This window comes from Empidonax traillii, unplaced genomic scaffold (assembly GCF_003031625.1).
Source record: "Empidonax traillii isolate 1590-97213 ecotype Southwest subspecies unplaced genomic scaffold, ASM303162v1 scaffold452:size499809, whole genome shotgun sequence".
Lineage (NCBI taxonomy): Eukaryota > Metazoa > Chordata > Aves > Passeriformes > Tyrannidae > Empidonax > Empidonax traillii.
Genome location: NW_020955645.1, coordinates 111,137 through 133,865, shown reverse-complemented (window position 1 = coordinate 133,865; position 22,729 = coordinate 111,137). Strand labels below are relative to the sequence as shown.

At 45.1% G+C, this 22,729-nt stretch overlaps 1 protein-coding gene across 2 annotated transcripts in view; it reads right to left on the bottom strand.

Moving 5' to 3' along the window:
• LOC114063151 (transcription factor RFX3-like) overlaps window positions 1-22,729 on the bottom strand; it is a 149,905-nt gene that overhangs the window by 120,112 nt on the left and 7,064 nt on the right. For both annotated transcript variants that reach the window (XM_027895232.1, XM_027895231.1), the window contains exon 2: window positions 8,834-8,931. In XM_027895232.1, coding sequence (XP_027751033.1) covers window positions 8,834-8,931 — 98 coding nt within the window. The remainder of the gene's footprint in view (window positions 1-8,833; window positions 8,932-22,729) is intronic.

Genomic DNA, 22,729 nt, shown 5'->3' with positions numbered 1-22,729 from the left:
AGTAATCATTTCCACCATGGGGGTTCATAAAGTCCCTCTGGACGCTTGGGGACCTATTGGGAAGGGTTTAAGTGCCTTGCTGATTGGTAGGTCAAGTGCTACCATTCAGGGGATCATGGTGCATGTTGGAGTTATCGATGCCGATTACACTGGACAGATATGTGCCATGGTATCAACACCCACCCCCCCTCTTTGTATTGAAAAGGGAACGTGCATTGCTCAACTTATACGCTTTATGAGCTGTGTTCCTAGGACAAAAGACGTCACCAGAGGCACAGGAGGATTTGGATCCACCGGAGTTCCTCAAGTCCATTGGACAATGACTGTGAATGATCGTCGGCCTCAAATGACCTGCGTGCTGAGTATGTCCCGCTACGACAAAGGTATCTGGGTTGTTGGACACTGGTGCAGACGTTACAATCATTTTGCTAAAGGACTGGCCTACTTCTTGGCCTTTGGTCCCGGTCTCTCAGGCTGTTATAGGTCTGGGAGGTACTTCCACCAGGTGTCTTGCGGCTAAGCCAGTGCTCATCACCAACCCGGAGGACCAATCTGCCACCCTTCGACCCTATGTGGTTGCAACACCTTTGAACTTGTGGGGATGGGATTGCCTTTCTCAGTGGGGAGTCCGTATCACTACGGATTTTCCCTAGGGGTCACTGTAATGCAGGGTGTGAAGCAACCCACAGTTGCTTTAAAATGGTTATCAGAAAAGCCTGTGTGGGTTGAACAGTGGCCCCTTAACAAACACAAACTTACCGCCCTGCACACTTTAGTTCAAGAACAGTTGGAAGCAGGTCATATAGAGCCGTCACACAGTCCATGGAACACTCCTGTGTTCGTCATAAAGAAAAAATCAGGAAAGTGGAGGCTCCTGCAGGATTTATGTCGAGTCAATGAGGTGATGGCTACCATGGGAGCATTGCAATCAGGGTTACACCATGAATTGACCTGTCATCATCGTTGACTTGAAAGACTGTTTCTTTACCATTCCTCTGCATGCAGATGATAAGGAAAAGTTTGCGTTTACTGTTCCTTCGGTAAACCATGCTGAGCCTTCCAAATGGTATCACTGGAAGTTTTTACCACAGGGCATGAAAAATTCACCCACTATTTGTCAATGGTTTGCTGCCCAGGCCTTAAGCCCTGTTAGAGAAAACTATCCAGAAGGATATTGTTACCATTACATGGATGATATCCTTCTAGCAGCTCCTTCCAGTGAGATGCTGTCTGCCATGGAGTCCAACGCCCATGCTTCTTTGAAGCAGTATGGTTTGGTTGTGGTTCCTGAAAAGGTACAGCGTGCTCAGCCATGGCTTTACTTTGGCATGAAGGTACTTTAACATACCGTTCAGCCACAGGCCCTCAAATTGGATACGAAGATTAGGACCTAGAATGATGTCCAAAAATTGGCAGGGACTATAAATTGGTTATGTCCCTCCCTTGGCCTGACTCCATCCCAAATTCAGCCTTTAATCGATCTTCTTAAAGGCGATTCAGACCTCCGGACCCCTCAGAAATTGACCCTCCAAGCAAAGCAAGTTATTGCTTTGGTGGAACAGTGCGTGCAAACTACACATGTATGGAGAATTGCCACTGATGTTGCAATTCATGTGTACATCCTTGTCGAAGGCATGGTTCCTTTTGCCATGATTGCGCAATGGAACCCTGCCTGGCAAGATCCCCTGCATGTACTAGAATGGCTTTTCCTGTCGGTGCGCTCCAAGAAAACAGCTCCTGGTTTGTTTGAGCTTTTGGCGCAGCTAATTGTCAAAGCATGTACTCGTTGCACAGAACTTGTTGCGCGTGACCCTGAGGTCATCGTAGTACCTTTGCAACTCGACTATTTTGAATGGTGCATGGCCAACAGTTCCGCTTTACAAGCGGCATTGACCAATTATACTGGTACTATTGAGTACCATCTGCCCTCCCACCCCCTGTGCAAGTTGCACAAACAGGTTTCCTTAGACCAGAAGCTGCTGTCTTGCATGACGCCTGTGCCTGGACCCACTGTATTTACTGATGGGTCCGGAAAGACAAACAAGGCGGCTGTGACATGGTATGATGGTCACAGTTGGCAACACATTGTTGAACTCCAAGAAGGTTCACCCCAGGTCGTCGAACTACGAGCGGTTACTATTGCGTTTCAGCATTTTCCCTGCCCTCTCAATATAGTCACTGATTCTGCATGTGTAGCTGGCTTAGTTCGACGCTTGGATAAAGCGGTCCTTCGAGAGGTTTCAAATGCCCTCTTGTTTGGGGTCCTTCGTCTGTTGTGGGAAACAATTCAAAAGCATAGTAATTCTTATTATATCCTACATGTGCGTAGTCACACCACTTTGCCGGGTTTTATTGCCACGGGAAATGCTCGCGCAGATCGCCTTGTTTCACCAGCTCCTTTGGGCCCAGTGCCCGATCTTTGTCAACAGGCAATCACTTCACATCAATTTTTTCATCAGAGTCGGTGTGCCTTGGAACGGCAGTTTCATTTGACATCTGCTGAAGCTCACTCTATTATTGCTGCATGCCCTGACTATCAAGGTCAATCGGTACCTGCCTTCTATGGCACTAACCCGAGAGGGCTGCAAGCTTTACAGATTTGGTAAACTGATGTGACCCACGTAATGGAATTTGGTCGTTTGAAACGCGCACATGTATCTGTGGATACCTTCTCCTCCGTTATAGTCGCTACTGCCCATACAGGTGAAACTGCCTGGGATGTTATTCGCCATTGGCTGCGGGCCTTTTCCACGTGTGGTGTTCCACGCCAAATTAAGACTGATAATGCCCCTGCCTATGTTTCTTCCCGGGTGCAATCTTTTCTCCGAATGTGGGGAATTTCTCACGTCACTGGTATTCCTCACTCCCCCCAGGGTCAAGGTATTGTGGAACGAGCACATGGTATCCTTAAGCGTCAATTGCAAAAACAGAAGGCAGGAATGTCTGGGGAAACCCCTGAAGCTCGCCTCGCTAAGGCTACCTATGTGCTCAATTTTGTTAACATCGCAGAGGGCCAGCAGGATCCACCTATGGTCCGGCATTTTGGCTCCTTACAAAAGTCCACACTTGTCTCCCCTGGGGTGAAAGTCAGGGTAAAAGATTTGCAATCAGAGCAGTGGTCTCAACCATGCGAACTACTAACTTGGGGTAGAGGGTATGTTTGTGTTTCCACAGATGAAGGACCGTGCTGGGTACCTGCTTGATGTGTCAGCCCTGTGTTGGATGAACCACACCCACAAGCTACGTAAAACCTATCTATGACCGTACTTGACAACTGAACTAAAGAATGCTACTGCCATGGACTGCCAACAGATGCACTGTCTGGGCTGTTACTCTTGCCTCTGAGTTTAGTTGTTTTTGTATTATCAATATTGCCATAGTTTGTGTCTCCCTTGCAAGGGGCCCCGCAATGTATGACGCTCATTGGAAGTCTCTTTAATACAAAAACAGGGGGAATTGTGATGGTTTTCCCCCAGCTGACCTGGGGGATTATGGAAGAGTTAAAACTAAGTAGGAACCTTTGTTCAGGGGAGAAATACGCCTGGACCGGAAGATGTAACAATATGGTTTTCTGGTAAAATGTGCTGAGCGCACCAAAATGTGTTCCGTGACATGCGCAGTAAGTAGTTATATAACCTTGTTAGCGGCCAATGGAAGGATATTTATGTATGTGGGAACCAATGAAGGGTTAACATGTGTAGCCTAAAAAGTGTATAAAAATAGCAGACATCGTGCAATAAAGGGTTCCAGTTCCTGGATCCATAAGGGTTTGTGTCGTGTCCCGCCTCGACCCGCGACAAGAAGGTGCTCTAGGTGCAAGAGCTGTGGCCCCTGCAGCCCATGGTGCAGACCATGGTGAAGCAGGTTGTCCCCCTGCAGCCCATAGAGCACCATCGGGGTGCTGAGACCCACCTGTAGCCCATGGAGAAGTCCATGTTGGAGCAGGTGGATGCATGAAGGAGGTTGTGACCCCATGGGAGGCCCAAGGATGGGGCAATGTCCTGCCGGAGACCTGTGGCCCGTGGAGAGGGAAATCCACATTGGAACAGGATTTTCCCAGGTAGGACTCGTGGCCCCTGTGGGGGACCCACACCAGTGCAGCTCATTTGTGAAGGACTGCACCCCATGGAGGAGTGACCCATGGGACAGTAGTTTGGGAAGAACTGCTGCCCGAGGGATGGACTCATGCTAGAGAGGTCCATCAAGGACTGTATCCTGTGGGAGGGACCTCTGAACAGCAGCAGAAACAACAACTGACTGTAACCCACATTCCCATCCCCCTGCACCGCTGGTGGGGAGGAAGAAGAACATGGAAGGAAGGAGGGCTAGGTGTTTTTAAGACTGTTTGAATCTGTTTTGCCTGTGAAGGTAATCAGTAAGTGACCTCTCCCAGCTCTTATCTCTACTCATGAATCCTTTGCTGGTTTTTCTCTCTCTCCTCTGCCCAGTTGCAGAGGGAGGGTGATAGAGCAGTTTTAGTGGGTACCTGGTATCTGACTGGGTTCAACCCCCTACACTATACTAATATTGTCCAGAAAGCATTTTCTATTTAAGGCAAAGATACTGGCAAGGAAGTTGGAGGTGCATGGGAGGCTGGGAGGAGACACAACCAGGACAGGTGACCCAAACTGAGCAAAGGCATGTTTAATACCATATGACAGTATGCTCAGTATATAAAATGGGGGGAAGAAGTAGGAAGGGAGGGTTGCTTGGAGTTAAGGCCTTTGTCTTCCCAAGTAACCATTACATGTGTTGGGGCCCTGCTCTCCCGGAAATAGCTGAACACCATGGGAAGCAGTGAATGAATTCCTTGTTTTGCTTTGTTTATGTGTGGTTTTTGCTTTCTCTATTAAACTGCCTTTATCTCAACCCATGAGTTTTCTAGTTTTCACCCTTCCAATTCTCTCCCCGATCCTGCTGGTGGGGGACTGAGAAAGTGACTGTGTGAGGCTTAGTTGCTGGCTTGGGTTAAACCACAACAATCTTGAATACACAGTGCATTTAGACACATTGATAAGATCACTCCTGAGCCTTCTCTTTTCCAGACTAAACAATCCTAAACAATTCAGGAAGTGTGGATTAGATGAGTAGACAGTGAGGTGGATTGAGAACTGTCTGAATGGCAGATCCCAGAGGGTCATTATTAGCGGCACAGGGTGTAGTTGGAGACTTGTCATTAGTGGTATCCCTGAAGGTTCAATACTGGGCCCAGTACTGTTTAGTCACTGGGTCCAGTGACTTGGCTGAAGGGGTAGATGCCTCCTCAGAAAGTTTGCTGATGACAAAAAAATGGGAGAAGTGGTCGATACCCCAGAGAGCTGTGCAGTCCTTTAGAAAGACCTTGACAGCTGTCATGGGTTTTAGTAGTGGAGAGGGCTATAAGGTGGCTTCTGTTAGAAGCTACTAGAAGCTTTCACTGTCCTATGAGGAGCCAATGATAACAAGCTCCAGGATGGACTTCCTGCTACTGGCCAAGGCTGAGCCAATGAAATGCACTTCTGTGATAACATATTTAAGAACAGAGGAAGAGAAGGTTGTGTTGCAGAAGAAATTCCAGTCTGGAGAAGAGCAGAGGAGAACATGGGATAACAAGCAGGCTCCAAGGTCAGAGCAGAAGGAGGGAGGAGGAGGGGCCCGAGGAGCCTTCCTCTCCCCCTCCAGCAGGGGAAAGACTGAGAGCCAAGGCCCCTGCCACCGGTGGAAGATCATTGGGGTATGGAGATTTCCCCACATTCCCCCATTTTTCAGCTCATGGAAGAGCCCATGCTGAAACTGGTTACATGAAGGAGGCTGTGACCCAGTGGGAGGCCCAAGGATGGGGCAATGTCCTGCAGGAGACCTGTGGCCTGTGGAGAGGGAAATCCACACTGAAGCAAGTTTTTCCCAGGTAGGACTTGCGGCCCCAGTGGGGGACCCACATCGGTACAACTCAGCCCATGAAGGATTGCACTCCCTTGGGGGAGTGACCCACAGGGAGAGGCCCATCAAGGACTGTCTCCTGTGGGAAGGGACCCCACAGAAGCAGGGAAGGACTCAGAGCCATGACTCCCCCCTGTAGCCCATGGTAAAGACTATGGTGATGTAGGTGTCCCCCTGCAAGCTATAGAGGACCATTGGGGTGCAGGGACCCCCTGCGCTCCCATGGAGAAGTGATCTCCAGGACAGCGAATTGGGAAGAGCTGTTGTCAAAGAGATGGACTCATTTAACAGTGGCAGAATCAAAAAGCTATGACCCCCTTCCCCCCCCCGCCACTTTACATCTCCCTGCACTGCTGGGGGAAGGAGGGAGAACTTGGAAGAAGCAGGGGGCAGAGGGGGAAGGTGTTTGTTTAAGACTGTTTTATTTCTCACTCTCTTAGTTTTTACCTTGTTAGTAAGAAATTTAAGTTCTATTCCCTACACTGGGTCTGGTTTGCCTCTCAGTAAATGACCTCTCCCAGCATTTGTCTCTACTCAAGAATCCTCAGTTGGTTTTTTTTCCTCTCCCCTGTGGAGTTGCAGAGTGGAGGAGGGAGGATAGTGAAGTGGTTTTAATAGCCCCCTGGCATCTGGCCAGGGTCAAACCACTACAACAGCTTAGAGAGATGGGCAGAGAAGAACTGTCTGAAATTCAACAAAGGCAAATGCAGGATCCTGCACCTGGGAAAGAATAACCCCAGACATCAGTACAGGCTGGGGACTGACCTGCTGGAAAACAGTTCTGCAGAGAAGGACCTGGGGATCCTAGTGGTCAGTAAGCTGACCATGAGCCAGCAGTGAGTCCTTGCGGCCAAGAAGGCCAATGGTGTCCTGGGGTGCACATAAAGAACAGCATTGCCAGCATGTTGAGGGATGTGATCCTACCCCTCTATTCAGCCCCAGTGAGGTCATATCTGGAGCACTGTGTCCAGTTCTGGGCTCCTCAGAACAAGACAAACATGGAACTCCTGGAGTAAGTCCAGTGGAGGGTGACAAAGATAACTGAGGGACTGGACTATCTCTCTTACAAGGAAAGGCTGAGGGAGCTGGGCCTGTTCAGCCTTGAGAAGAGACAATTGAGAGGGAATCTCATCAATGCCTATCAGTATCTGAAGAGAGGGTGCCAAGAAGATGAAGCCAGGCTCTTCTCAGTGAGTGGTGCCAAGCAATAGGACAAGAGGTAACGGTCAGTAACTAATGCACAGGAAATTCCACCTGAATATGAGGAAGAACTTCTTTACTGTGCAGATGGCTAAGCAGTGGAACAGATTGCCCAGAGAGGGTGTGGAGTGTCCCTCACTGGAGATATTCAAGAACCATCTGACCCTGTATGTGGAATGGAATAGTCTTTGTTAATAGATTAGATACTAGAACCCAGAGTTCGTATAATTAATAGCAAAAGAAGTAGCTGCAAGGAGATACCCCATTTAGGGTCATCTGAAGCACATCCATTGGTCTTTGGGGCAATTAACATATAAATAGGGTAAAACAAACATAATTCTCTGCTTAATATATTTGAGCTATCAAGTCGGACAGAATGTCATAAACTGCAATAAACCACACACTCCCAACATCACTGCCCAGTTTCAAGTCCATGATTGAAAGAGTAGAAGTACTAGAACTTTTAAAAGAAAAACTCATAAAAATGTGGATGAAGAAATATGTTTTCTTTTGTCTCAACTGTTCAGTGTCTTTGGTTGACATTTTTCAAAAAGAAGTTAGGCTAATAAGGCATTCTACATAGATATCTTCAGTCTTTGATTGCAGTTTAGCAATGTTATGAGTGACTTGCAGTTTTTATAGTATCTTAAACAAGGACACATTGGTCATTCTTAATAATAAGCATGTCTTAACAGACCCATTTAGGACAGAAGATTGATTAGTCATTATAAGACCAAAGAAAATGAGGGAACAAGAGAGTGTGTGGGAAAAGGTTATCTGAAAAATGAATTTGGTAAAATATATCAGTGGAGACGATGCTGCAAGTGTTAACATCAGTCTCAGAACACAATAGCATTGTCGACTTCTTTTGTGTTGATGCCAGATTATCATCAATATATACATATTTGCTGTAACCAAACAAGTTTTCTACATGCCTTTTGCTTCTTCCTTAACCTTAAGTTTAAGGGAAAAAGAGGAAGGGAAGGTTCTCCCTGAGCAACTTTGAAGTTAGCCCTACTCTATGTGTGTGTGTTTTACCACATAACCTTTAGAGGTCTCTTTTGACCTAAATTATTCTACGATTTTAAGTTTGCACATGGGAGAATAGAACTTGATGGCTGAAAAGCATGTTCATCGAAGCAAGCAAAGCACAGGAAATAGAAGAGTCTAAGAGAGAAGCAAAAGGACATATTGTCCTTCATCTACCTTCCTTCCTTCAGAAAAATAATAAATATGTATATCATTGCACTTAAAATAATAAAGAAATTACATAATCATTTTCTGTAAGTAATTACTACAGCTGCCTCAGCAATTTAGGAAATTACCAGTGGAATTTAAACTAGAAGAGTAGAGGCCCACATGAAGGCTTCTTTATAACACAGATGATCATGTTATGACAAATTTAGATCATCCTTCCTATCAACATAACTTAAAATTTGTCCATAAACTTTTTTTCCCCAAAAATGCTGCATAAACAGCTTCACACTATGTCCAACTGTAACAATTACCTGAATTCCTTTTAGATTAATTCAAGTGATGTGCATTCCACTTGATTTCACTCAGATAATGAATTAATATGACCAAAAAAAAGGTTTTGTTCAAACATTTTTCTTTGCTAAATAAAACACAGTAACCCATATGATGTCATTAAAAGAGTGTGCATTTAACTTCATATTTTGGTAAACATTCTAATTTAGATCAATAGCCAACTTACATAGTTCCATTTGTGTAGACTGTGTCACTTCCTTCCACATACTGAACCTGGGTTGGGTAGACATGTTGTACCTGTTGCACGGTCTGTACTTGCTGTACCTGCAAACAAGAACACCAGAAATATAGGATAGTTTACCTTATATAAAAATGACTAGTGCTTCGCTGCATCTAATGGTTTCTAAATAATACTCTCTGTCATAGGACATCCCTGTTCTCACAATTACTAAATGACAGAGAATGTAATATTGTGCTGCAAGTCTGTAATATGCTAAGTGAAGTATTAACATTGGAGATGCAGGTCCTTGAGAGTATGGATATTTTCAATGTCAAAGAGAGAACCATCTAAAAAGAACAAGAACTATATGCTCTACTCCAAGTGTAGGAACTATATTTAGGAAGGAAGAAAATTTTATTTGGTCATCTATATTCTGATTTTCTGTATTTTTTTAACTCTAATTAAACTCTATACAATACAAGCCTATAAATCACAACTTATATGTGCTGTTAATAGGTAAACTCTGACCTGCCAGAGGAGGTCCTAAAAACTTCAGTGTAATCCTAGAAGAGTCTGGTTCTCATGCATGTGATGCATCGTTGCATGTCTTCAAGGTTAACTGCTCTGGCAGACATGCTCTGAAGTGGAGGATTGCACCAGTAAAGCTTTCCAAAAACTGGCAAAACTGTGAAACTAGATCACAGAGAGAGAGGGTGCCCCAGCCCCTGACAGAGCAGGAAGTGTTAAGACCTTGATGAGTGGCAACTCTGACTCAGTTTGAGTGGGGCCAGGAGCGAAGGTAGCCAACACCCATACGTACAAAAGACACATCCAAGGAGCATAAGTGACCAGGAGTGGGCCAAATAGGGCAGGCAAACAGGGTGTGGTTGTCATGGTTTAGGAATGGTATTCCCCAATTTAGTGTTCCCACTGAAACCATACTGCCATTTCCCCTCCCCGCTTCCAATTGGAGGCACAAAAGGCAAAGATCATGGGTTGAGATAAGACCAATTTACTGGAAACAGCAATGAGATAAGAAAACAAACAATAACAGTAACAATATTAATAACAAAAGGTATAAGAAAAAGAAACTATTTACACAAAAAACCTCCAACGATAAACAAATACTGGACAGCTTCCCCCACCACATTTTTCTCAACTGGAAGGAATGCCCTTCTCCTCAGAGGTCCCTTTCCCCCATTCCCTGGCAATGACGTGAGGTCGTATTAAATAACATTAGGGTCCTGACCATGGTCCCTCACAGTTACTGAAAAAAATTAACCCTGTCCAGGACAGAATCATGCCAAGGCATGTTGTATCAACCAGGGTAGGTGTGGCTGTTTACACAGCAGTTCATGCAAGAAGGGCATGCAGGGAGGGCACAGTTCCCCTACCAACTCAGGAGGTAAGCCCAATTGCGGCAGTGAACTGGGAAAGGGAGGGGTACCAAGACCTCGATTTTTAGCCCATTACTTGGAGGGGAGAATGCTCCCTCCCTGCCTCCCACCACGTGGTCCCCATGGAAACAACAGAGACCACAGGAGAGGAAGAGCAAGAGAGAGTTTATTGTTCATGGATAGCGATATATGTAGATTTTGAGGGGATCACAGAACAACCAATCAGGAACTCAGGGGGTCTTACAAAACCACCAATGGTAAGAAAGGGTTAACAACCAATAGACAAGGAGCTAACAAAGTCAATGAGAAAACTTTCAGTTATCTCCCAGACATTCCAGAGTAGAGATAACACTGAGAACTTGGGGAAGAAGAAGGTGAGTTAGCAAAAAGACTACAAAAGGCCATTTTGAAAACATGTTCACTTAAACAACATTTAAAACTTCTGTTTTCTCTTATATACTGCAGATCCACTGCAACACCCAATTAGTGGTCATCAGTGGGTTTAGGAAAGGCAGGTTCTGCCTGACCAACCTGATCTCCTTTTACGACCAGGTGACTCATTGTGTGCACGGGGGAAAAGCTAAGGATGTAGTCTGCCTGGACTTCAAACAAAACCTTTGATACTGCCTTCCACGGCATTCTCCTGGAAAAGTTGGTAGCCTACAGCTTAGACTGAAGTACTCTTCACTGGGTTAAGAACTGACTGGATGGCTGGGCCCAAAGAGTGGTGAATGGTGCTGCATCCAGTTGACAGATGGTCACTAGTGGAGTTCCCCAGGGCTCAGTATTAGACTGTACTGTCTAATATCTTTATTGATGATCTGGATGAGGAGATTGAGTCTACTGTCAGTAAATTCACAGAGAACACTAAGTCGGGTAAGAGTATCAATCTGCTGGATGGTAGGAAGGCTCTGCAGAGATATCTGAACACGCTGAGGCCAACAGTAGGAGGTTCAACAAGGCCAAGTGCCAGGACTTGCACTTTGGTAACAATAAACCCATTCATTACTACAGGCTTGGGGAAGAGTGACTGGAAAGGGACAAGGTAGAAAAGGACCTGGGGGTGCTGACTGACAGCCAGTTGAACATGAACCAGCAGTGTGTCCAGGTGGCCAAGAAGGCCAATAGCATCCTGGCTTGTATCAGAAATAGTGTGGCCAGGAGGACTTAGGGAAGGGATTGTCCCTATGTTCTTGGCACTGATGAGGCTGCACCTCAAGTACTGTGTTCGGTTTTGGGTGTTGCACTGCAAGAAGGACATGAAGGTGCTGGAGGCTGTCCAGAGAATGGCAACAAAGCTATTTGAAGGTTCTAGAGAATAAGTCATATGAAGACCGACTGAGGCAGCTGGGATTGTTTACACTGAAGAAAAGGTAGCTCATGGGAGATCTTATTGCTCTCTACAGTTACCTGAAAGGAGGTTGTAGTGAGGTGGGAGGTCGGCCTCTTCTCCCAGGAAACTAACAACAGGATGAGAGGACATAGCCGCGAGCTGCACCAGGGAGGTTCAGGTTGGACATCAGGAGTAATTTCTTCACAGAAAGGGTTGTTAAGCATTGGAACAGACTGATGTTTTGAGTCTGGTTGAGATGGAGTTCATTTCCCCCAATAGGAGCCCTCACAGTGCTGTGCTTTGCATTGGTAGCTAGAAGGGTGTTGATAACACACCAGCGTTTTGGTTATGCTGAGCACAGTATCAGCACTGTAACATTCCTCCTTGGAGGGAACACAAGTAGGTCAGTTGACTTAAACTAAACAAAGGGATATTCCATACCATATGACGTCAGCTCAGATATAAAAGCTAAGGATAGGAGCAGGAAGGGGGGCATTCATTGTTTCCAATGACTGCCTACTAAGAAACTATTACGTGTACTGTAGCCCTGCTTCTTGGGAAAGTGGCCGGACATTGCTGCTGATAGGAAGCAGAGAATAAACCTTGTCATTTTTCGCTTCACTTTTGCCCATGCAAGCTTTTGCTTTGCTTTTACTTTTGCTTTAATAAACTGCCTTATCCCAACCCACAAGTTGTTTTCCATCTTTTTCTCTCTCTCCTTTACATCTGGGGAGTGATAGAGCGGATGGGTCAGAGAGACCTGGCATCCAGCCAAGGTCAGCCCACCACAACTGCCCAGGAAGGTGATGGAGTCACCATCCCTGGAGGTGTTCAGGAAACAAATGGACATGGTACCTAGTGCTATGATCTAGTTTACAAGGTGATGATTGGTCAAAAGTTGGACTCAATGATCTTAGAAGTCTTTTTCAACCTAAATGATTCTGTGATTCATTGATCTTCCAGAAAAAAAACTAGCTGTGGTTTCCACTCTCCAGAAAACCATCACCAGAATGCATGTGGCAACTCAGACAGAGCTCCTGTGTAAACATGTGGTTGTCCAGGACTCAGGCTGCAGGCAGTGTCAGAGTTTGTCACTGATATCAGAAGGCAGCAGAGGTAACAGCTGTGTGAGGGGAGACAGGTGGATGACCTGTTCAACCTGGTGGCAAAGTTGAAAGAGGAAGTAGAAAGGTTTAGTTACAGGGAGTGTTGAGAGGGGGATAGAATGGTGGAACCACTCTACTATCCCTGAGACAAATGCACTGGATGGACACATCACAAGAAGCAGAGGATACTCTACCCTCTCACCACCAGGCAGAAGGAGGGGACCTAAGAGACAGGGGGAATGGAAACAGGTCCCTGCTCAGCAAAGTAGGTGAATCACCTCCTGACGTACCTCACCTTCCCAGATAACCCTACACAATAGGGAGGAGGGGGAGGAGGCTGTGTCACAGCCTCAGGTCCTTTTCTACCATGTGGTTTTCCAGTCACTCTTCCTCAAACCTTTAGTGTTGGAACTTAATCTGTCTACTGCTGTAAAAGTCAATACATCAGGAACAAAAGGAGGGTCAAGGACAATCTCCATCCTTTATTGGATGTGGGGGGGAACATAGTGATTAGGAAAAGACAGAGGTACTTAATGCATTCTTTGCTTCAGTCTTTAATAATCAGTTGTCCTTGAGGTACCTAACCCCCTGAGCTGTAAGACAGAGACACGGACCAGAATGAAGTCCCCACATTCCAGGAGGAATGCAACAAGTACAGGGCAACCAGGGGATCAGGCCCAGTCAGCATGGGTTCATGAAAGGCAGGTTCTGCTTGACTAACCTGATCTTCTATGACAAGGTGGTCTGCTTAGTGGATGAAGGAAAGGTTGTTTGCAGACAACACCAAGTTGAGTGGGAGTCTTGATCTGCCTGAGAGTAGGAAGGCTCTACAGAAGGGTCTGGACAGGCTGGATTAATGGTCAGAGGCAAATTTTATGGCGTTCAACAAGGTTAAGTGTGGGTCACAACAACCCCCTGCAATGCTACAGGCTTGGGGAAGAGTGGCTGGAAATCTGCCTGGCAGAAAAGGACCTGGGGGTACTGAATGACAACCAGCTGAACATGAGCCAGCAGTGTGCCCAGGTGGTCAGGAAGGCCAATGACATCTTGGCCTGTATCGGAAATAATGTGGCCAGGAGAACTAGTAGAGTGATCATCCCTAGTACTCAGCACTGGTGAGGTCGCACCTCAATTACCATGTTCAGTTTTTGGCCTCTGTCCCAGTTTAAATGAGACAAGGGTCTTTTGCTGAGGATGAGTTAGGAGAAAAGACCCAAACTTCTCTTTCTAAGCAATTATAAATCCAAAATTAAGAGGTTCCGATTGAAGGAAAACAAATTATGGAAAAGGGAAAATAATAACCCTTTATTAAAAGGTATGGGTGTATTAACAGAAATACACAAAAAAAACAAGTAAAACAACCAAGAAATACTTCTATACCCACAAATAATCCCCTTCAAGAACAAACTGATAAACCATCAAAAAGAAAAGTAAACAGTTCAATTTTTAGCACCCTTTGGTGCAATTCCAACCACAGTCAGCAGGGGGCGCCGTCAGGTCACTGGAGATGCAGAACTTGTAATGTCCTGTACCATTCACCAGGTGGCACTGTTGGGTCACTAAAGATGGAGAACTTGTAGTGTCCTTTAGTAGTCACCAGGTGGCGCTGTTGGATCACTGGAGGTGCAGAATTTGTAATGTCCAGTGCCCGCCACGTGTGGGGAGGTGGGAGGGAAGGGAAACAAATGCCCTCTGGGATGTGTCGGAAAAAAACCCCAAAATAACTCAGTCCCCCTTCCCTTCCCACACACTGGGAAAGAGAGAAGGGGGAGGGGGAAAGGGACCAGGCAGACCCTGCTTACTCCAACTAGTCAGTCTCCTCTCCACTCAGTCCTTTCTTTCTCTCCCCCTTGGGGGCTCCTTGCCCAGGGAATGGTGAAAGGGAAAAGCAAAGGAGGGGGGAAAAAAAAGAAAAGCCTCCAGGGGAGGGAAAAAAAAAAGCCACAGCAGCTCCACTCCAATGAAGGACTCAGGCAGGCTTCCAGCTGCCGAGTGAGCTGCCGGTCCAGAGCAGAGAGCCCAGACAGCTCCCAGTCACCCCTCCCACCTCCTTCCAGCCATCCGGTAGCCCCCCAACTCCTCCCTCTCATTGCCCAGGAGACGAGAGAAAGAAAACAAAAGGTGCAGTTCCTTATCTGCCCCATTCCTAGGAGACTAATCTTTTGGCCATTAGCCAGGCCAACTAGCCTTTTGTACTCTTAAGTGCTTATCTTGATATCCAGGGGGAAGGGAGAAAATTCTTTGCCCAGTTTACAAGAGCTAGCTAAAACCACGACAACCTCTCACTACAAGAAAGACATTGAGGTGCTGGAGTGAGTCCAGAGAAGGGCAATGAAGTTGGTGAAGGGTCTGGAGTACAAGTCATATGAGGAGCAGCTGAGGGAAATATGGTTGTTTAGTCTGGAGAAAAGGAGGCTCAGGGGAGACCTTATCACTCTCTACAGCTACCTGAAAGGAGGTTGTAGTGAGGCGGAGGTTGACCTCTCCTCCCAGGTAAAAAGTGACAGGAGGAGAGGAAAAGGTCTCAAGTTGTGCCAGGGCATGTTTAGATTGGATATTAGGAAAAAATTTCTTCACTGAAAGGGTGGTCAAGCACTGGAACAAGCTGCCCATGGAAGTGTTTTAATCACCATCCCTGGAGGTATTTATAAGATGTGTAGATGTAGAGCTTAGGAGACATGGTTTAATGGTGGACTTGACAGTGTTAGATGTGATGATCTTAAAGGTTCTTTCCAAAGTAAATTATTCTTTGATTCTATGATTATAAGATCTACAAGAGCTTTTTAATAACATTTTAGTTAGAACACATTCATCATCATCACTATATTCTGTAAAATTCCTATCCCCTCCTTTTCCACCATTAATTCATATACTTAAAAACAAGATTCTAAACTTAATTGTTAAGTACTGGCAGTAATCTGGAGGTGCTCAAGAAATTGGGAGGGGGCACAGCTGGGACACCTGAACCCATCTAACCAAAGCAATATTCCTTACATTATGATGTCATGCTCAGCAACAAAACTAGGGGGAAGGTTGGCAGCGAGGCCATTGCTTGGGGACTGACTGGGCATTGGTTTGGTTGGTGGAGAGCAGTTGTTTTCATTTGTGTCACTCATCTTTCTTGGGTTTTTCTGTCTTTCTTGGTCTTTTTTTTCCTTCTTTTTTCCTTGTAATTTATTATTATTACTCTTTAATTATTAAACTGTTTTTATCTCAACCCATGAACTTTCTCACTTTTACCCTTCCAATTCTCTCCCACCAGGGGAAGGTGGGGAGTGAGTGAGCAAATGGTTGTGTGGTGCTTAGTTGCTGACTGGGGTTAAATGTTGACACCTAAGGAAAAATTTATATGAAAAACCTTATTTTGAAAAAGAACCACATTACTTTGAAAAAGACTGTTCAAGTGTGACAGAAAAACAGAGTTTTTCTCAATCAGTAGTAACGCGATATACTCTTTTTGATGATTAAATGGAAAAATCAGCATGTTGCTGATTCCATGTTAACTGTTACATAAACGGACATTGACCTGACATCCCTTAACAGTGTTCCTGAACTATAATTTCCCAAATTCAAAGCATACATCTCTTATTATTAAGATAAAATAAAACTATGTATAGAATTTTGATTTTAGATAAAAGTACTAATAAAGTTAAGAGAAAAATACCAGGGTAAAATGAGAATTTATAAGCCCCATTTAAAATAAAAAAACCCTGGAGTTGTATACATAAAGATTTCTGTTCTCACAGAAAAAAAAATCATCTTAATAAATTAACTATAGTCTAATACTTCTGGAAAGCAGGTCATGCTGTAATGTTGATATTTAGATAAATGACCAATATAAGTTCATGACTATTTTTTGTTAAAAATGATTTTTTCATTAAGCTCCAGTTTTCATTAGCAGAAGTGTGTGTGTCCAGTTGAAAGATACATTTATTTCTGAAAGCTATGATCATAGTCTACGATGAGTAGGAAAATTTGTTTTGTGTAAACTTTGATGCATGGACACACCTTCTAAAATAGATTAGACACTTGTTTTTAATTTTACTCTTTGAATCATTCTGTATTGCCTGGCATAAACCATAAGGTTAGTGAAGTGAATTTAAAATCCGTATAGGCTTGCTACCTCATACTTAAGAGTGCACGTTAAAACAGGAATGATACATGAGTGTAAAATCATATTTGAGGAAATAAAAGATGAAGAAAATTTCCACAGATGTTAAATGGCATTTAATTATGCTCCTCACTTTTTGGTCTTACTTTTGCTACTTTTTACTTGCACAAACATAGGTTTCTCCCTTCACTAATTCAAGATGCCAAAAATTACAACTGCTGTGTTGCTTGAAAACACCTGTAAAACCACTGCCGCTACACTCAGAAGGGAATCTTAGTTTTTCATTAAGGAATTTTTTTTTCACTTGGAGCACCATATCAGACTTTTATGAAAGCCATAGTTATATTGTTAGTGTGAAAATAAAATATTTATTTTAGAAGTAAATAATTTATACATTGAAAAATGATTCCTCCCATTACTACAGAAAGAATTTTAAAATAAATTATTTCTTCTGAATTTTTCATTTTTACCTAAAGTAGTCTGCTCCTAAAGCATGTGCACATAAATTCAAATCTCAAATTTATGCAAATATATAACATACACAGGTAATTTTTCAGTGCAAAGCCACTCTTCATCAAAGATATTGTTTTAATGTCTGTTAGCCCTTTATTTTCCTACAGTGGAAAAGTACCTATCTTATCCACATTCTTCATCACGTTTCCTAGTGTTATACTAGATTCACATCTTTCTTCTTCCCAGAATCATAGGTTAGGGTTAGAAGGGACCTCTGGAGGTCATCTAGTCCAACTCCCCTGCAAAGACAGGGTCATCTAGAGCAGGTTACACAGGAACACATCCAGGTGGGTTTTGAATGTCTCCAGAGAGGGAAACTCCACGACCTCCCTGGGCAGCCTGTTCCAGTGCTCTACCACCCTCAATTTAAAGAAGTTTCTTCCTCATGTTGTGGTGGAATCTCCTGTGTTTTAGTTTATGACCATTGCTCCTTGTCCTGTTGCTGGGCACCACTGAAGAGTCTGACTCCATCCTCTTGGCACCTGTCTCTGAGATATTTATATGCATTAATGAGATCCCCTCTCAGTCTTCTCTAGACTAAACAGGTCCAGCTCCTGCAGTCTCTCCCCATAAGAGTTGCTCCAGATCCCTCACCATCTTAGTGGCCTCCACTGGACCCTCTCCAATAGCTCCTTGTCATTCTTGTACTGAGGAGCCCAGAACTGGACACAGTACTCCAGATGTGGCCTCACTAGGGCTCAGTAGAGGGGCAGGATCACCTCCCTCAACCTGCTGACCACACTTCCCAATCTACCCCAGGATATCATTGACCCTCCTGGTTGCAAGGGCACACTGACAGCTCATGGTCAACTTGTCATCCACCAAGACTCCCAGGTCCTTCTCTGCAGAGCTGCTGTCTAGTAGGTCAGCCCCCAACCTGTCCTGGTACTTGGGGTTATTTCTCCCCAGGTGCAGGACTCTACACTTGCCCTTGTTGAACCTCATTAGGTTTCCCTCTGCCCAGCTCTCAAACCTATCAAGGTCCTGCTGAATGGCAGCACAACCTTCAGGTATACCAGTTTCATTTCATCAGCAAACTTGCTGAGGGTGCATTTGATCCTTTCATCCAGGTCATTGAATAAGGTTGGACACAGTATTGAATGCTGGTGAATACCACTGACTACAGGCCTCCAACTGGATTCTACTCCACTGATCATAATCCTCTGAGCTCTGCCATTCAGCCAGTTCTTGATTCATCTCACTGTCCATTCATCTAATCCACATTTCCTGAGCTTACCTATGAGGATGTTATGGGAGACAGTGTCAAAAGCCTCACTAAAGTCAAGGTAGACAATGTCCGCTGCTCTCCCCTCATTGACCCATCCTGTCATGCCATTGTAGATTATCAGATTGGTCAAGCATGATTTCCCCATACTGACTACTCTCAATCATCTCCTTTTCTTTTACATGCTTGGTGATGACCTTCAGAATGACCTGTTCCATCACCTTTCCAGAGATGGAGGTGAGACTGACTGGTTGGTAGTTTCCTGGGCCCTCTTCTTGCCCTTTTTGAAGATGGGAGTAACATTGGTCTTTCTCCAGTCATCAGGCACCTCTCCGATTCTCCATGATTTTTCAAAGTAGTTTAGCAACAACATCTGCCAGCTCCCTCAGCACCCATGGGTGAATCCCATCAGGGCCCATGTATTTATGGGTGTTTAGTCTGCCTAACCCAACCCTCTATGACCAGGGGGAAGTCTACCTTTCTCTAGCCTTCCTCTCTTACCTCTGAGGTCTGGGATTCCTGAGGGCTGGCCTCAGTAATAAAGACTGAGGCAAAGAAGGCATTCAGTAATTCCACCTCCTCTGTGTCTCCCATCACCATGACGCTCATCTGATTCAGTAGCAGCCCCACATTTTCCCTTGTCTTCCTTTTGCTGCTGATGTACTCGCAGAAGCCCTTCTTGTTGTATCCCTTGACAGACTCAATTTCAAGTGTGCCTTGGCCTTCCTCATCATATCCCTGCATACTCTGATGATGTTCTTATAGACCTTCTGTGTAGCCTGTCTGTTTTTCCACATCCCATAAATTTCTTTCTTCTCTTTGAGATTTGCTAGAAGCTTCCTGCTCATGCAGGTGTCCTGCTCCCTTTGCTTGATTTCTTGCTCATGGGGATACACTGGTCTTGAGCTTGGTGGAAGTGATACTTGAATACTGTCCAGTTCTCTTGGACCCCCTTCTCTTCTAGAGCCCTAACCCATGAGATACCTCTAAGTAGGACTCGGAGACATCAAAGTTAGCTCTCTGGAAGTTTGGGGTTCTAGTCCTGCTTGCTGCTTTGCTTCCTCCATGCAGGATCCCGAGTTCCACCATCTCATGGTCACTGCAGTCAAGGCTGCCCCCAACCTTCATGTCTTCAACCAGTCCCTCCTGGTCTGTTAGTACAAAGTCCAGCAGCATACCTCTCCTCATTGGTTCTTCTACCACTTGCATCAAAAAGTTATCATTAATGATCTGCAGGAACTTCCTGGACTGTGTGTGCCGAACTGTGTTGTCTCTCCAACAAATATCAGGGTGGTTGAAGTCCCCCAGGAGAACCAAGGCCTGTGACCATGAGGCTACCTTCAGCTGTCCATAGAAACTCATCAACTTCCTCCTCCTCCTGATCAGGTGGCCTGCAGTAAACACCCACAACAGTGTCACCCATATTAACCTGCCCCTTAATTCTTACCCATAAACTCTCAACTCATTCGTCTGCCCCTGGGTAGAGCTCGATACATTCCAGTTGCTCTCTCACATAAAGAGCAACTCCACCACCTCGCCTCACTGACCTGTCCTTTCTAAAAAGTACATGACCATCCATGACAACATTCCAGTCCAACCATCCCACCATGTCTCAATAATTACAATGAGATCATGGTCCTGCGACTGCACATAGATTTCTAGTTCTTCCTATTTATTCCCCATACTGCATTCATTTGTGTACAGGCTCTTCAGAGAGGCAATCAAGCAACCGGGTTCCCTAGAAGGCGTGTAAGAGGATTTGCCATAGCCATACACACCCTTGATGTGGTTAGCTCTATGATTCTCATCCTGAGACGCAGCCAAAGAACATCTGTTGCTGCACTGGTTGGTATGACATACTCCCCAGGAGGAAGTAATGGCATGAGCATTGCCACTTTGGACCCCATTCCCCGAGTCCTTCAATTTAAAGGTCATCTCACAAATTGACCAGCCTGCTGCCAACAATTCTCTTGCCCTTTTTAGACAGTTGTATCCCATCCCTCCCTAACAGGCTACAGTCATTAAAGTACAACCCATTGTCATTGTCATAGTTCTGATTTTAGCAAGGAATTTTTCTTTCCTTCCCCCCCTGCGTGTGTGCTCTGTTAATGGGCCACCAGATAAAAACAAAGGAGTTGGCCTGATCCCTAAATGGCCGAGACATTAATCTCCTAGCAACGAAGGGGGAGGAATTGAGGAAGGGTAGGGTGTGTGAGTAGAAGGAGGTGGGGTTTGGGGGGTTGGAACTCAGCTCTGGGACCTGGAGGAGAGGCTGCGGGAAGCTGGAGAGACTACCTGCTTCTTCTTTGGTTTTTTTCCTGTCGGAGGAGAGTCTTTACTGCTGTTCTCTGCTTAGCTGTTGCTGACTGCAGGCCTGGCTCACCGCGAAATCCTCACCAGCTGAAGGTCGTGAGTTTTCTTCCATTGGGAGAATTTTCTGTTTTATTGCTGTTTTTGTGTTTCCCTCCCCCTTCCCCCCTCCTCCCCCACCACCCGGCGGCAACCAAGGATCTCACAGCGCCGCCTGGTGATGGGCACTGGACATTACAAGTTCTACTCCTCCAGTGATCCAACGGCGCCACCTGGTGACTACTATAGAACACTACAAGTTCTGCACCTTTGATAACTCAACAGCGCCACCTGGTGAATGGTATAAGACATTGCAAATTTTGCATCTCCAGTGACTGGACGGTGCCCCCTGCTGACTGTGGCTGGAACTGCACCAAAGGGTGCTAAAAATTGAGCTATTTAATTTCCCTTTTTGCCGGTTTATCGGTTTTGTTCTTGAAGGGGATTATTGGCGGGTATAGGGGTATTGCTTGGTTGTTTTACTTGGTTTTTTTTTTCGTGTTCCTGTTAATACACACATACCTTTTAATAAAGAGCTGTTATTTTTCCCTTTTCCATAATTTGTTTTCCTTCAATCGGAGCCTCTTAATTTCTGATTTATAATTGCTTAGAAAAGGAAGTTTGGGTCTCTTTCTCCTAATCCATCCTCAGTAAAAGACCTTTGTCTCATTTAAACTGGGACAGTCATAAAAACCAAAACCTTCTCGACAGCACCAGCCATGAAGTCAGACATTTGTCTGCAATATGCATCTACTTCTGGCTGTCCTCATTTCTGTAACTGGTAGGGTAGATGAGGAGATGACTTGGGCACCAATGTTTTTCGATTGCATCAGTAAGGTTTTATAGTCTTCCTTGATCCCATTTTTTGGTTTGCGGTGTCATTATTATCCACATGAAAAAGTAATAGCAGGTAGTAATCTGTCTTGGTTTAAAGGCAAACATTGGAATGGGAACTCCAATAAAATGAGTTCCCTCCCTTTTATATAGAGAGACAAAAAATGTGAGGAGGTTATAAGTGAAAAGTTAACAGTTTGCTAACAAGGGGGAAAAAAATAGCAGCACCACAAAGATAAAAGGGAAACAGCTCACACACACAAAAAAATCACTGCATCACGTGGTCCCCCAGGAACAAAGAGAAAAAACAAGAATGGTGGAGTGTCCCTCCCCCCAACCCAAAAGCAACAGAAAAAAGGGATGAAATAAAATCTGGAGAGCTAGTTCTTCAAAATAAGGTGTTATTCAGCTGCTATTTGAGCTCAGTTCTCTGTAGTTGCTTGGGCTACTGCTTCCAACTCTCCACCACTGGGGCGAGGGGGGGGGGATGGGGGATCATCTGCCAAAGTTCTGACTCTGTGCCACCTGGCCCCTGCTGGTTCAATCATACCTTGGAGCTGTCCCCTTCAGCACCACAACTCCATACTGGCGCTCCAGAAGAGAAACGGGAGGGGGGAAATCAGTAGGCAGCAGAAGGGACCAAATTTGTCATGGATTTTAAGGGGACAGTATACACCACTTTGACGACTGAAGTAAGATGACGCACATCTGGTTCCTGGTGCAGCAGTCCAGGACGGGCTGCGGTTGCAGCACTGTCATGGTTTTGCTGGAGTTCTGGTTGGCTGTTGAAGCTGGAACAAGGTCGCAGGAGAACTCAGTAGGGTTTTGTTCTCAACCTGGTTACCAGTTGTGGATTCTGCTTGGATTTTCATCAGAGAGGAACTGTTTTGGGAGGTTTTTTCCCCTTCCCCATTCCCGTTTGTTTCTTTCTTAGCACTGGTTCTTGTGCACATCAAAGGGAGAAGGAAAACTATACTGCAGGATTCGACCAGCAGAACAGAGTGAGTTTTTTCCCATTGGGGAGGATGGTTTTT